This window comes from Xenopus laevis, chromosome 5L (genome assembly GCF_017654675.1).
Source record: "Xenopus laevis strain J_2021 chromosome 5L, Xenopus_laevis_v10.1, whole genome shotgun sequence".
Classification (NCBI taxonomy): Eukaryota; Metazoa; Chordata; class Amphibia; order Anura; family Pipidae; genus Xenopus; species Xenopus laevis.
In genome coordinates, this window is record NC_054379.1 from 24,144,411 (window position 1) to 24,161,086 (window position 16,676).

General features: G+C 45.4%; 1 protein-coding gene across 5 annotated transcripts in view; it reads right to left on the minus strand.

The window, feature by feature from the left end:
- The window catches only part of LOC108716554 (spectrin beta chain, non-erythrocytic 5), a 36,468-nt gene extending 29,754 nt beyond the window's left edge, over positions 1–6,714 (minus strand). Inside the window, exons 1-3 of one of the 5 annotated variants that reach the window (XM_018262752.2) lie at positions 6,413–6,714; positions 5,267–5,601; positions 3,333–3,770 (exon numbers count right to left, since the gene is read on the minus strand). In XM_018262752.2, the coding sequence (XP_018118241.1) occupies positions 3,333–3,755 (423 nt within the window). In that variant the 5' untranslated portion in view covers positions 3,756–3,770; positions 5,267–5,601; positions 6,413–6,714. Of the gene's footprint in view, positions 1–3,332; positions 3,771–4,235; positions 4,435–5,266; positions 5,602–6,412 lie in introns of those variants that run through there. The other 4 variants (XM_018262753.2, XM_018262751.2, XM_018262754.2 and 1 more) reach the window with 4 other exon arrangements.
- Between the last annotated feature and the right edge of the window lie 9,962 nt (positions 6,715–16,676).

Genomic DNA, 16,676 nt, shown 5'->3' on the forward strand with positions numbered 1-16,676 from the left:
ATAAAAATGGAATACTGAGCCCCAAAGAGCTTCCAATGTAAAAGTGTCAGACACAGTCAGGGTGGGAGCGGCAGGGAGAGGGGGGTCCCGTAAATCTCCTCTGGATCGAGAATCTAGAAGAGAACGATAAAGACTCAGTCAGCTGAAAGGTAGTGTCCGGGCCTCTCTCTTTTCACTGCCTCCCCCACCCCAGCTTGAGAGTCCAGCCTATTGCCACTAATGCCCAAAGCAAAAACCTCTGTGCCACCTGCTAACAGCAAGTATCCCCTGCAAGAACAGTGCCAATCAATGCCACTCTTTCCTGCCACCAGATCAATTGCAACAACCGATACTGTCCAGTGCCAAACTACCCTACAACCAGGTGTAATGTACCATACAATACTACCCAGCATCCAACTTTTCCACCCCAAATTAATTGTACCAACTAATACTGCCCTGCAAAAATCTTTCCTACCACTAGAACAATTGCACCAATCAATACTGCCCAGCACTCAAACATCCTACCACCAGATCAACTGCAGCAACCAATACTTCCCAGCATCCAACTTTCCCACCACCATATCTCCATATCTACTGTAACAATAATACTGGCCAGCACCCAACTTTCCTACCACCATATCTACTGTACCAACTAATCCAGCACCCAACTTCTCTATCACCAGATCAACTGTATGGACTAATTTAGCCCAGCACCCAACTTCCTTACCCCCCCAGATCAATTGCACCAACCAATACTGGCCAGCACCCAGCTTTCCTACTACTACATCTACTGTATCAACTAATACTGCCCAGCACCCAACTTATGATTAAGTGTCCTTTGGTGACATGACATGCGGAAGACTTTTTTTTCTTATATATTCATAATGAAAATAAAATACATTCACATTCTTTTAAACTATAATTTATGGTTCTTAGTTTCAACTAGTCTGGATTTGTACCAGTTTACAATTGTGTATTCCTGTGCAAACTCCCTCTACTGAAGGTTTGGGGCATGTGCACCCAGACCCACAGTTACCTACAGTAAGTTTACACTGATATCCACTGAACTGATGTCTCAGCACTCAACCTTCATAGCACCAGATCAGTGGTACCAACCAATACTGCCTAGTGCCAAATGGCCCTACCCCCAGATCTACTGTACCAACTAAAACTGCCCAACACCCAACTTTCCCACCCACAGATCCACTGCATCAACCAATACTGCCCAGCACCCAACTTCCCTGCTACCAGATGAACTGTACCAACTAATACTGCCCAGCACCCAATTTTTCTACAACCAGATCAACTGGTCCAACCAATACTGTCCAGCACACGACTTTTCCTGGGTCTCTCTCGACAGGAAAATTTGGCCTAATATAAGTACTTAGGGATATAGAGTTGTTTGCCTTCTTGAATTACAACTCCCAGCAATCCTTCAATCTTATTTTTGAGTCTTTTTTGAACAGTTTTTGTCAGGGGTTAAACTGATTCAGGACAATATGGAGCAGTGGAGGGAGGGAGTTTGCTGAACATGCACAGCCCCCCATCTCTGTGCAGGAAAGGGCCCCAGGGAATCTCCCGAAGGATGAGATCACAGCTCAGTGCCTGTGGCTATGAGGGAGAAAGGAGTTAAAGCTCCATCCATCACATTATGTCAGGCTCCACATTACATCACCCTTCCTGCTTCCCAGCCCAGGGCAGCCAGCCAACACAGGGTTAACCCTTACTGGCTTACAGCTCTTTCCATGCCACTGGCCATGAATTCTGTTATGACCCAGCCTGGCAGTGAAGGGGTGCAGGTTGCTTCCCACTCCTTGTCCTGTTATCAGCACATTAGGGGCTCCCTGGTACCAAACCCACGTGCAGATCTGACCCCCAGAGGAGAGGGTTTTCGTATTACAGAAGGAAAGATAGAACTGACCTCTAATTCACACCAAAATCTGAGCAGAAAAAAAAGACTCCTACTCCTCCGCACACAGGTGTCCCCCACAGTGCACTCACATATACACACCCCTATGCCCCCAGTGCTCTTACATATACATACCACCATGTCCCCCCCCAGTGCTCTCACATATACACATCCCCATGGCCCCCATTACTCTCACATATGCAAACCCTTGTGCCCCCAGTTCTCTCTCTTATACACACCCAAGTCCCCCCAGTACAGTACATATACACACGCCAGTATCCCCAGTGCTCTCACATCTACACACACCAGTATATACAGTGCTCTCACATATACACACACCAGTATCCCCAGTGCTCTCACATATACACACACCAGTATATACAGTACTCTCACATATACACACGCCAGTATATACAGTACTCTCACATATACACACACCAGTATATACAGTGCTCTCACATATACACACACCAGTATCCCCAGTGCTCTCACATATACACACACCAGTATATACAGTACTCTCACATATACACACACCAGTATATACAGTGCTCTCACATATACACACACCAGTATCCCCAGTGCTCTCAGATATACACACACCAGTATATACAGTACTCTCACATATACACACGCCAGTATCCCCAGTGCTCTCACATATACACACACCAGTATCCCCAGTGCTCTCACATATACACACACCAGTATATACAGTGCTCTCACATATACACACACCAGTATCCCCAGTGCTCTCACATAAACACACGCCTGTATCCCCAGTGCTCTCACATATACACACGCCAGTATCCCCAAGTTCCCCCCGGTACTCTCATGTATACACATGCCAGTGTCCCCAGTATTCTCACATATACACATAGATTATTCCCTCATGCAAATATACATACATACATATTGATTTGTACACTGCCCCCGCTGCCCATCTTACGTACACTAACTGCTCAGACCCTCTGGTTGACACCCTTTCCTATATTTTTAACTTTCTTCCCTATTAATGACATTGGCACAGACAATCATTTTTACTTGCCAGGTGGCACCCTACTCTCCATATAATATACTGAGTTGGATCACCCCAACTCGATAACCATACAATCTCCCCCACAAAGATTTGCCCTAATTATGGTCTCACCCATTAGGAACACTCCCAGGGAACACTCCCTGTGACTCCCCCACTCTGAATCAATTGGGAAGCTCTGGTGTCCATATGAGCGGATACTGATCAGTCATTACTAGCTGCGCTCAGCCCAGAAACAGTACTTGAATTAGTATTTGGAGGACTTGGTCCTTATGTGTGGCCCAATCTATGGCCCTTTAGTTTCTGTTGGAGTAGAATTCCAACACACATCCAGGCAGAAGCTCAGACACACACACATACAGCCTAGTGACAGATACATACAAAAACACAATAGCAAAAGCAAGCACTTACCTTGAAACAGTCTGGCCTAAGGTCTTCCCCTCCAGATATTCTTGGTATGGGTACTGCCCACTGGCACAATGCTCTCGGGGAGCCATCCCTGAGTGCCCGGCTGTTGTTATTGTTATAGTTGCCCCTGGAGTATTGCTGATGGACTCCTACTGCCTCACCACTAGGAGGGGATCTCGGGCTGGAGAGGGTGATTTTCCTGATAGAACGTGCCAGGACACAGTGCTCAGATACTGTCCCAGTGGGACTGGCACATTGTGATGCGTAAGTGTGGCCTGTAGGGCAAGCTTGTGCCAGGTACTGTGATACCCGCTCATTCAGAGGCAGGGGGCCACTGTCCAAAGTACCAACCACTGGATATTTCGGTAATGAAAGTTTTGTCCCAATTGTGAAGGGCTGAGCTTTCCTCATCACACTCTGTGGCATGTTCCTCACTGTCCCCTGCAGACAACCCAAGAATTGGCACAGCATCAGTGACATGAACTTCAAACAAATGGCACAATCACCACATAGCACCCATCCACTCACTGGCACAGATCTCAAACACTGCCCAGTAATACTGGAACCGAAGCTAGACCCCCACAGACACTGTCCATGCATTACACAGGTATAGACTCTGGGCATTGCACACTCACATTGGCACAGAACCCAAGCATGGTGCAGAACTCAGGCACTGAGTGCTTACTCATATTGGCACAGACTCACCCAGGCACAGCCCAGTAACTCAGAGCCTAAGCACTCACAGTAACACTCACCATAACACTATTTACAGTCACTAGTATCGGCACAAACTCATCAGAAGCTGAATGCATTGACACAGCCATCATGCACTGCCCTCTCACACTGGCACAGACCTCCAGCAGTACCCTGTGTGATTGGCACAGACTTTTATCAGTATGTACTCACTCAATGCAGGGTCCAACATGGGCAAAGACCCCAAGCAGTGCCCACTCACGCAGTGCAGACTGGGTCCAACCCCAGCTCCCGCATCCCTGCTGGGATACACGCGTCTCTCCCACTGAGCTATGAGACGGAGCCTCAAACAGAGAGAGGCACATCCTGTGTGTGGGATACAGCTGCTCTGCATTCCTAGGAGTGGGGCAGGGGGGCTGTCATTTCTGCTCCCCTCCCCTTTCCTTATACAGAGAGTCCAGGGTACATCCCCATCCCCTGGTCTAATACACAGAAAGTTCAAGGTGCATCCCCACTGCTGGTTCTGACTCCTTAAACAATGTAGCAGAAGCCAACAGAATGACAGACCTGTAGGAGAACTGAATTCTACTACACCGTTTTAAAGGAACAGTAACACCAAAAAAAATGAAAGTGTTTTAAAGTAATGAAAATATAATGTACAGTTTCCCTGCACTGGTAAGACTGATCTGCTTGCTTCAGAAATGCTAGTATAGTTCATATAAACAAGCTGCTGTGTAGCAATGGTGGAAATTGAAAAAAAAGGCTATATGGCACAGGATAAATAATGGATAACAGATAACATTATGTTCTACAGAGCTTATCTGCTGCGTAACCTGAGCCTTTTGTTCTTTGAATGGCTGCCCCCATGTCTACACAGCAGCTTGTTTATATGAACTATAGTAGTGTTTCCTAAGCAATCACAGCAGTTTTACTAGTGCAGGGCAACACCACATTATATTTGTATTACTTTAAAACACTTTTATTTTTTGACGTTACTGTTCCTTTAAGAGTTAGAACCAGGAATACAGAAAGGGAAAGACAGACATACAATAGTAACGACATATAAACATAACTATAAGCTCAGTGAGAATGAATGAATATTGGGAAGTTGCTTAAAGTACCTACCTCTCCTAGTATCATGACATGAGGCACCTACCTCTAGCCCCCCCAACCCCACTCTGCAACAATAACTGACTGATACTGAGGAAGCTGAATTTACATGTTATGCTGAGTTTGGAGCTCACCTGCTGGAGTCTCTGCACTGCTTGTCTTTGGGTCTCAGCACACGTTGCCCCTCTGTCCTGGGCTGGGACCCCTCTAACGTCCTGGCTCCTAGGTGTTGGACTTGTGTTTCAGATTCAGTAAGCACAGAACACAACTCAGCAGTGCCTGGCGGGTTTCTTCTGATGTCAGACGGTCCCAGAGCCTCTGCAGAAGAATGAGGAGGCGAGCTCTTGCCCAACGTGCTCCCTTTGTGAGTTGTCGGGCACCTGAGACTGCTAGCCTACTGCCTGCAGCACGAACCAGGAGGGTACGAATCAGCAGGAATGGGACTGGCATAGTGTGACTACTGGAAGTCCTGAAGGAGAAATAGAGACTCACTCATGGAATTGCAACAGCCACAACCCATCCAATATATATATAACCTGGGAGCTTTATGTTCTTATAACCATGAGCTCATATTCTCTCCATTACTTCTACTATACAGTAACAAGCTCATATTCTCTGCATTACTTCTACTGTACTCATGTCCTCAGAGCCCTCTGATGTCAAAGATGTACAGTTAGGGGCTTGTTTATAATGCTGTGTAAAAAAAACAGCACGATAATACATCACACATCGCCAGGTTTAGCCAAGTAAAAAAACAGCACAAAAAATGGTGCAAAATTTGTATTATTTGTGTTTTAACTTAGAGTAACTTCCAACGGAAGCAATGTAAAATAATGGCAGTAAATCTGGCGTTCGCATGGCGTAAATATTACACACACCATAAATTTGCCATTTATTTTACACCACTTTTTATTCTATTTTTTCAGTGAATTTTGTTCTACACATGATAATAAATATGCCCCTTATTGTACAGTCAAATCAATTATTACATCACTTCTTTATTCTCTTTCTTGGATACCTACCTCCAGCTGCAATCCACAGGGGAGTTCCAGGGTTTAACTGCACTCTGAAGACAATGGCACATATGATGATTCTGAGCACTTCAGAAGGGGGTCTGAAATCACCCCCCCATCCATTGCCCTAGTGGCAATGGCCTAAACACATTAGTGCAATGGCTAATAAGACAATAATCAAGAGAAAGAAAGTCTGTTTTTGCCCCATGTGCCATTGCCTATGTCCTGTGCTAAGGGGATTGCCGGAGCACAAGGGTAGGGTCTTACCTCAGTGTTGGGCAGGAGCTGCCTATGGATCTGCACACAAAACCAGCTGGGAGACTCACAGAAGATGCTCAGGCTTCCACCTGGCTCTTTAAATATGGCCTGTCCCATTCGCTCTGATGAGGGCCGACAACTGCCCGCTAGGCTGGGAACAGCTGTCCTCTGTCCCTTTAACTTTCCCTGCAGCCTCTGCTTATTAACCCTATATTTGCCAACTGTGGGCCTACCTGCCAGTCTGTACATAAATGGGTAGCAACTAGGGTTTCCACCTTTTCTGGAAAAAAATACCTGAAAAAAATGCCTTCCTATATATTTATCTTTTTTCCCTATTAATAACATTGGGATCAACTATAATTTTTACCAGCCAGGCCGGTAAGATACCGGCCAGGTGGCAAACCCTAGTAGCAACCAGGCATAAATTGCTAGCCCTAGCACTAAACCACATGCACTTTGGATACCTTAGGGAGCCTGGCAGAGGACACTGGGCATTATAGTCTAGAAATAGCTTAAGAAGGTCTGATCTGACTCCACAGGATTATACTAAGGCCACTGGTGCTTTAAGAAAATATTTTCATTCCCCCTTCCCTCAGTCACCCCATTTTGGCACAGGCACCATTCTGTCTATATATCTGTCCCTGGTATAACCCAAGCAATTGTGTCTGTACAGACATACACACGTTGTACTGACATCTTCATATATAATATTCTACTATATCTTAATTTCACTTCAGCCCAGTAAGCAGCTCCTCGTGTTAAAGGGGAACTAAATTCAGACTCAAATGGGGCTACGAAAGGGCAAAATTTGGCAATTGAGAGGAACAAGGAGACATGAACCCAGGGAGACTGTCTCTATGTGGGGAATGTGATCAAACCCCCAAACAAGAAGCAAATCCCCCCCACCCTCCATAATTGTTCACAGTTTTGCAGAACCATCCCACATTCCCAGCTGGAGGTTCCAGTTGCCCACAGGGGCGAGTTTGATAAATGAGACTCATTCGCATGTGTTCCTGGGGGCCAGCTGGCAGGCTGAGTGGAACAGCCGGCATAGCACAGGTTCTTGTTCCAAATGCACTTAGCACTCCAGCTGTTGTACAACTACATCTCCCAGCATTCCCTGCAAGATCAGACAAGTACTTCAACTGCAACTGATCCAGTCATTTGGCTCCTGTGCTAACACTCAGTTGTCAGAGGGGAGTGGGGGAGGGGCATAACAACCTACTATGACCTGATGCCCTTCTCTGGTGATGGGATATTCAATCCTCCCCAAATATCAGTATGTATGCCCCCACACATCAAGATAAATACAGTTGTATAAAACATCTGTCCTTGGTGTTGTAGGAAATGAATTGCTGTTGATTTGGGAAGACTTAGCCTCCCCACATCTTTATTAAAATCCACCTACAATCACCTGGATATTGTTTGCTATGTTCCCTGACCCTAGCAACCAGGCATTTGGCTGAATGTCAGAATGAAGCAGTAACATGAAAGTAAGTGAAAAGAAAGTAGAGGTGGCCAAATACTTTCCAACCCTTGTGATGTGACTTAGATGGTCCAATATTATGGTTCTGTTATGGGCTAAACAGTAAACACTCACATATGACAGGAAGTGAAGAAGAGCCAATGCCCCTACCCTTCCACCCACCGAGACAGAGAACCAGCAGATGAGACTTTCACTCGGGACAGATGACAGAATAGTCTTTTAAAACTGATATAGAATATGAGAGAAAAGGGCCAAAGCTGGGCATGATCACCTTATAAGACAATAAAACCTAAATTCACTTCTGAGGGGTGCAATTTGTTAGTACGTGTATAAAATGTCATATGACAGGGAAACGATACAGGGGGCAGCGTGATTGCTCTTTTTGTAGATTACAGGAAGGGAAGGGTTAAATGGGGCACGTGCGAGTGACTATGTATGGAGGGTCCCAGGGCACCAGCCCCAGTACTTGCACAAAGGGCCCATTGTTAGTAATGGATAGGAGGCCGAGATATAAATATCAGCATAACAGCTGCCTCCCCTCTGCTCCCACACATGCACATATCAGGGATAGGAGAGGGAGGGGGGTCCCACAGAATTCCTGCCAGTATCACGGAATCCAGAGCACTGTGCACAGGCTCTGATGCTGGACATTGTTATGTGGGTAATGGGACAAATATGCTCCTATTCTCTGTATTGAGTATTTGCTTTGCTCCAGGGTATGGGCAGCTGCGGGCCCCCTTAGCTCATAACAAGGTTACAGATGTATAGAAACATTGGGGTAACAGTCACCCTTCTATAGGTCCAGTGGTACCCAGGGCACAAATAATCACTCACCCCAAATTTCACCCTAACTGGCCTTCAGGCTGGGCCCCCCTAGCTCATAACAAGGTTACAGATATATAGAAACATTGGGGTAACAGTCACCCTGCTATAGTTCCAGCAGTACCCAGGACAGGAATAAGCTTTCACCCCAAATCGCCCCCTAACTGGCCTTCAGGCTGGGCCCCCTTAGCTCATAACAAGGTTACAGATGTATAGAAACATTGGGGTAACAGTCACCCTGCTATAGTTCCAGGGGTACCCAGGGCACAAATAAGCACTCTACCCAAATCTCCCCCTAACTGACCTTCAGGCTGGTTCCCCTTAGCTCATAACAAGGTTACAGATGTATAGAAACATTGGGGTAACAGTCACCCTGCTATATTTACAGGGGTATCCAGGGCACAAATAAGCACTCACCCCAAATCTCACTATAACTGGCCTTCAGGCTGGACCAGGGGCTTTGGGCCCCAGCCTCTGCCTCAAAGCAACTGCTGAGCCCCCAGCTGCAACCGGTCTTCAGCTTGCATCCCTCTCACCGTGGCTGGGCCGGACTGGGCCCGGAAAGGGGGGTCAGGTCTGGGCCCACTTAGCTCATGACAAGGTTACAGATATATAATTATCAATCTGGCCTTCAGCTTGTTCTCTCCTGCCACTATCACTGCTGCACCCTCCACCCCTAGGGGTTCAACTCCACAGTTTACAAGTTGCCCAGGACATTTCTTCTCTATATGTTTGCAGTGATAAATATAGCTGGGAGCTGCCAAATTGTTTCTCCAAAAGAATAGCTTACTCTGTCGCAGACCAGAATGATATGAACGTGCCAGAGCTTAGTGCCCCACAGCATACTCTTAGTGCGCCATTTTGTTTGGAAGTTGACAAATTGTGGCTAGTAAAGAGTTAAAAGTGGCCATCCGATGAAGTCATTGATTGCTATGACAGGCAAGTCTTGTTAGGGGTCTTATTAGCTACAGACCCCAGATCAAATGAGCTCACACCACTGGAATGTTAATCTCCCCCTTGTGCCTGTGCTCTAACACTAATTTTCTGCTGCTTGCAAAGCTAGACTGTAAGCTCCTGGGGTCAGTGAATATCACTTACACCTCATTGTACCTCAAGGGAATACAGGTCTTTTTATTCACACTCCCAGCAGCATTGGCCAGAGAATGGGGGGCACAATTATATTTGTTGCTTATACAGCCCCATGCCCCCCATGGCAAGGGCTATACCAAGTGCTCCAGGGGCGGAATATGTCACACTTAAACAGGGATCAGATGTTATGGGCAAAATGACCCTGTCTGTTTGTGGCTGATCAGAATATTATTTATTGAATGGAGTGTTCTGACCTGTGACAAATGGAAAGGGGAATTTTGTCTAAAAGCCCAGCTGACAGGGAAAACTTTGAGCTGTAGTCATAAAAAAACAGCAATAACAACATTGCAGACTAGGGTAAAATTAGGTGATTCCCCACTGGGGGGGGGGGCAAAGAGAGTCAGTGACACTGAATAAGTAAGAAGTGGCTAGGCATCTGTATAAATGACTGACACGTTACTGCGCTGCTGCACCTGTTGAATCTCTAAATTCAGAAAATACTCTTTCTAGGATGAACAGCCTGTCTCCCAAATAAACCTGTAGCACATGGGGGTACAAGGCCATTCCTCCCCGTGGGGACAGCAATATTAGTAGCAATTCCCTCAGACACTAGATCAGGCAGCCCCCAAACAATGAAGGGATTGTTCCAGTTGTAGGGCCAGAACAGCTGAGAGGGGCCAGTTGCCAGACATATGTTGTTTGTGGCAATAACTGGGCAGCAAATGTCTGTTTGCCATTGTGTTGGGGGTAACACCTCAGCCCCTCTGACCCATTAAAAGCACAGAGCCATTAGAAAATCTCCCAATCGACACACAGCAAGCAGAGTGGGGTTTATTTACAGTATTTGGCATTCAGGGAGGGGCACTCAGGGATATATTATTATATAGATACCTAAGGGGGTAGCCCATATATTAAAAAAAACGTTTCTTTAATTCCCTAGGACACTGGGAATGCAGTGGCAGAGCTGCTGGGACGGCAGTACCACTCTCCTCCCCTATCTGCATAGAATAGGCATGCGGTTGATGGGGTGTGCCTGCCAGCTCTGGATATCAATCATTATTATCTCTGTATCACCAGCCTGGGCAATGGTCAAAACTCAGAGGGGACCCCCAGCTCCCTATCCTACACCCACAGGCAGCCTGTATTTGTGTCAGGGTAAGTGCCAGGGGGTTTAAACAGAGATATGGACTGGGGGACTTGGTTTGGTTTTAAAGTCCTACTGTTCCTGGAATTAACTTGGATAACAGAGCTATGTTATATATCTCAATATGATTGGTCGCTCGGTGTAAGAGAAATGTGGATTTGATTATTGACCAGCCACAGCTCAAAATGTTGTAATATTAGATGTTCTTCAGAGGGCCCTCTTGTCCTCTGTCTAAATAGAGCATCAGATTTAGTAGCAGGGCCCTAACACTGTTTTTCTCAAATTTTTATTCTCCCCATTTGTTTGTCCTTACTCTCCCTTATTCATAAACCATAATGGGATAATATGTGCCGTAAAGTCAGCACTGAGTGCAAGAAAAAGCCCCAGTATCAAGGGGATACCATGAAAATCACAAAAACATTCCGCACTCAAAAATTATTTAAAAATGAAAAACAATTTATTATAACATGAGTAAAATATATACTAACCCCACAGTCTACTAACCCCTTACACATTTTATGCCCAAATAGCACTTATTCATAGGCAGTTATTCTCCCTTATACTTGTCTCCTATTACATATATACTGGTCTACCCAGCACTTTACTCCATTGTTCAATGGAATCCTGCCCTCTGCTGCCATCTGCTGGAAATCCCGTTGACCATTTTGTGCAGCTTGTTCTATTGCAGACACTGCTGTTTTTCTGAATCCCGACATAGGGTTTCCATCTTTTCTGGAAAGAAAAACCGACCTTCCTATATATTTATCTTTTTTCCCTATTAATAACATTGGGATCAGCCATCATTTTTACTGGCCAGATGGCAACCCCCAACCTATGTGCCCTGACCAGCGCATGATCCTGGCAGCACGTGCGGTGCTTTCACTGCGCAGTGGGAGCATAGGACTAAACCGGCCTCTGGGTGCTCCTACAAGAAATCTGATCCTGGGGATATTGTGAACCGAGCATTCTGTCAAATTAGCACAGATACTATCTGATCCCCATTGTAAGAAGAAGTCCTGCCCTGCTTTATTGCTGAGATTCTAGCTATCTGTATAACAGAGCATTCTCTCACAGGTAGTGATGGGCGATTCTATTCGGCAGGCGCAAATTCACAGCTAATTTCTGCGTTTCTCAAATTTGCCGTGAAAATTCACCCGCATCAAAGTAATTTTTAAGCCAATTTAGATGCCGGTGACGATTCAAGGAGCCCATTAAAGTCAATGGGTGTCAAATGTCGCTGGCGTCGAAGTTGCGAATTTTTCACCCGTTTCATCACCATCACTGGTCAAAGGGTCAAATATCGTATCCGATCACCATTGTAAGCAAAAGTCCTGCCCTGCTGTATGGCTGAGATTCTAATTTCTAACTATCTGTATAACAGAGCATTCTGTCCTAGTGGCTGCACAGATCCTATCTGATCCCCATTGTAAGCAGCAGTCCTGCCCTGCTTTATGGCTGAGATTCTAGCTATCTGTATAACAGAGCATTCTGTCCTAGTGGCTGCACAGATCCTATCTGATTACCATTGTAAGCAGTCCTGTCCTACTGTATAGCTGAAATTCTAGCTATCTGTATGAAAGCATTCTCTCACAGTGACACAGATCCTATGTTATAACCATTGTAAGCTGCAGTCCTGCTCTGCTTTATGGCTGAGGTCCTAGCTATCTTTACAATACAATGGTCAAAGATCATGCCTGAAAGCTACAGTATACAATAAAGTAGGATTTACAGCCATGAAAGACAGACATTATGTCACTTGTGCTAAATATTCTGTGTGGGTGAAGTTCCCTTTCTACTGACATTAATATAAATAGCTGGTGGATAGACATATGCATCACCTTGAAAGGCAACTATTGGCTACTATGTAATATATATGTGATGCATATGTTTTACCAACAGCAATTTTCATTAATCCCCAACAATTTGTCGCATTTGCTGATGACAATTAAGAGCAAGCAAACATCTCCCATGAGCCTTAAAGGAATTTTCAAATATACCTATGGGATTTTGGTGCAAGCTGCACTCTTTTACCTTGTGTAGACCGAAGGGGACCCTGTACTTAAAGGAGAAGGAAAGCTACCAAGGCAGTTTATTGCTAATAGCTTACCCACAATAGTGCAAGCTAGAACACAGCTATAGATACGGTCTCTGTTTGTTTAGTATAGCAGCTGCCATATTAGCTTGCTGTGACATCACTTCCTGTCTGAGTCTCACTTGCTCGCTCATAGCTCTGAGCTCAGATTACAACAGGGAGGGGAGGAGGGAGGGGGAGAGGAGCAAATTGAGCATGCTCAAACTCAAACCCTGGAGATTAAAGCTGAAAAAAGGAAGTTGGATATAGAAAGAAAGAAATGTGGTGTTTCTTTTGACAGAGGACTCTGAGCAGCATTACTTTGACTGTTTATTAGTGTATTCCTATAGACCTTTCTGATAAAGATATAAAGAAGACTACTACAATGACTTTCCTTGGTTCTTCCACATCAGAACTCTTAAATCCAATCTGAGGTATAGTTGAACCCACTGAGACATCTGTGTTCTTCCTTGTAAAGTCAAGATCAAAGTTTTTCATAGATTTTGGGTATAAGTAGGGATCTGATCTGCCCTCCAACAGTATTCTATAACAAAACAATGAATCAAAGAGAGGTTTAAAAGTATTATGTGATGTTCAGGCAGATAAAATAGGATTTGGAATAATTCTTTTGGGTGACGGGTCCCCTTTTAGTCTTTTTTACTCATTTATTTGAACAATGCACCATGTTTAGTAAATCAATATTAATTAATATAAGATTACTAACTACATCAGTAGGACAATATATTGCAGAACTCACAGAATCAGATATTTCCAGTGCTTCTCCCTTGGTTTGGGATAGCAATAGACCAAATCAAACCCAACTCCACTTGTTCGGTGACCTTGCTAAACTAGCGGATCTGGCAGGGTATGGCCACCTTTAGACTGTGCAGTTTGAGACAGACGACACTAATTTGTACACTTTATTTTAAGCATTACACAAACTTTGGGACTGTGGATGAATGACTTATACACCAATACCTTTTCCTATATCTGTCATCTTATTATGAGCTAGGGGGGCCTGGCCAATGGAGCATAAAGTCATTAGTATTAGACAATCCCTTTTAAGGATGGGAAAATAACCTAACCAACCTGTTCAATCAATGTATTCTATCTCAGTTTTTCCCCTCTCCTAATCTCACTTTGCTTGAGTTGCCTGGTGGCATAATCATTTGACTGACCCTGTAGCTATATCTTTAGGAAAAACACCAAAAAAATAAAAGTGTATTAAAGTAATTCCAATATAAAACACTGTTGTCCAACACTAGTATAACTAGTGTGTTTGCTTCAGAAAGACCGCTATAGTTTATATCAGTGCTTTCCAACTGGTGGCCTGCTGCCTCTTTCCATTGTGTGGCCCTCCAGTATATTCTCGCCACTTTGATTGCTAACCTTTGTGTAAGCTTTAAAAAGTATCAGAACTAAGACCAGCTGGATCATGCATTGTTCACACATCACAGTCAGGCTGTAAATGCCTTGCATTGTTCACATTTGTAATCTCATTTATTGTTCACACCTGTAAAACACTGTATTTTCCACACCTGTAAGGACCTGCACTGTTCACATTTGTAAGACCCAGTATTGTCCATACACTTAAGACACTTCACCCCAGACTGTCAGTGCCCACATTGTTCCACCTCTGCCTACCTCAGACAGACTTTAGGTGCAGTGCTGGCATTCTGCTACTGTTTGTAGCACAGTATGCATAGCTCCCAACTGTCCCTTTTTTGGTGGGACAGTCCCTCTTTTGACAGCTCAACCCACAGTCCCTCATTTGTACTGGAAAGTCCCTCTTTTCTCTGCACTGAACAGCCAGAAAAAGAAACAAAGTTTCTCACTTAATTGGCTTTTAGCAGAGAGCCCAGAACAACTAACAGGTGCAAATAAGATACTTTGTAACAATTTTGAGACACAAAAACACAGTTTTCAAACTTTCATAACCTGCCAAATTTTGTAAAACAAACATGGTAATTAGGGGGTGTGGCCACAGAAAGGGGTGTGGTCAGAAAATTGCTCTACCTACCCTATTCTCCCTGTGTGTGCCATACTCTGCCTGCCTTATGCTCCCTGTGTGTGCCAGACTCTGTCTGCCCTATGCTCCCTGTGTGTGCTATACTCTGCCTGCCCTATGCTCCATGTGTGTGCCATACTCTGCTTGCCCTATGCTCCATGTGTGTGCCATACTCTGCCTGCCCTATGCTCCCTGTGTGTGCCATACTCTGCCTGTCCTATGCTGTTTGTGTGTGCCATACTCTGCCTGTTCTGCCTGTGAGGTGAAACTGGTGGGAGTTTGTTAGCATTTGCAAATACTTGTTAGGGGGTACCCAATGTGTTTAATCATGTGTTGGGGTTGCTGTGCTTTCCACAGGGGAGGAGGTATATGGATTTAAGGGTATGTCTTAATATGACAAATTATTATCACATATGAGTGATTAATGATATCGCTGCAGTGAGAACCAACCATTTGGTCTTTTTGTGTGCTAACAGAGGTGGGCCATGCCGGCCGGTTGCCCTAGGCAACCCAGCAGACCAGCTAGCCCCCCTTTCCCCCATCACACAGACATGCTTGGTGACGTCACATGCATGCATACGCCAGGTGGCAGGTGAGTCTGGTCTAGGGGTAGGCAGAAGAGTTAACTGCTCAGCGCCCTCCAATAGTTGCAACCTAGGCCAGTAGCCTCACTAGAGGGGGGCGGGCCCTGGTGCTTGACGCACAGCTGGGCCCGCCCCCTCCGTACAGCCGCATTTTCAGTGGCGCATGGGCTGCCGTGGGGGGCCCTGAGGGGGTGCAGGCCCTGGCCTGCTCGCACCCCCTGCTCCCCCGGTAGTTCCGCCACTGACCTAGGCAGTTGCCTCTCCTGCCTACCTCTAGTTCCAGCCCTGTGTACTACCATTATTAAATTTAAAATTTTCCATTATCGGCCCTCCACCACGTAGGCCAGAATAATTCCAGCCCTCCGTATTACAGAATTTGGACAGCATTGGCAGTAACGTAACTAGAGGGGGGCGGGCCCTGGCCCGGGACGTGCAGCCGGCCCGGTCCCCCTCCGTACGGCCGAAGAACTCAGTGGCGCACAAGCTGCCAGGGGGCCCTGAGGGGATACGGCCCTGTCCCAATCACACCCCCCCTGCTCCCCCGGTAGTTACGCCACTGAGCATTGGTTTATATAAACAAGCTGTTGCCTAGCCATGGGGGAAGCCATTCAGTCCGGAAAAAAAGGAGAAAAGGCACAGGATATACAGCAGATAACTGAAACTTTCTACATAATCCCATTCTATTCTACAGTGCTTATCTTTTATCTACAATGTAAACCTGTGCATTTTCTCCTTTTTCAGCTTTGAATGGCTGCTCCATGGCTACACAGCAGCTTGTTTATATAAACTACAGTAGCCTTTCTGAAACAGACGCAACATTTTTGCCAGTTTAGGACAACAGTAATTATATTTGAATGACTTTAAAAGTTTTCATTTTTTGGCGTTTCTGTTTCTTTAAGCTTAGCACATCACAATATTCTCACCCCTCCTTTATGCACCATCAGCCACATCCCCTGTAAGCTCCACCCCACAGAACCCGGGCCTGCCTGCACTACAGACGGGGTTACAATCAAAGTCTGGTGGGAGTGATACAAGCAGATACATTTCCTGTTGGACAGACAGACAGACT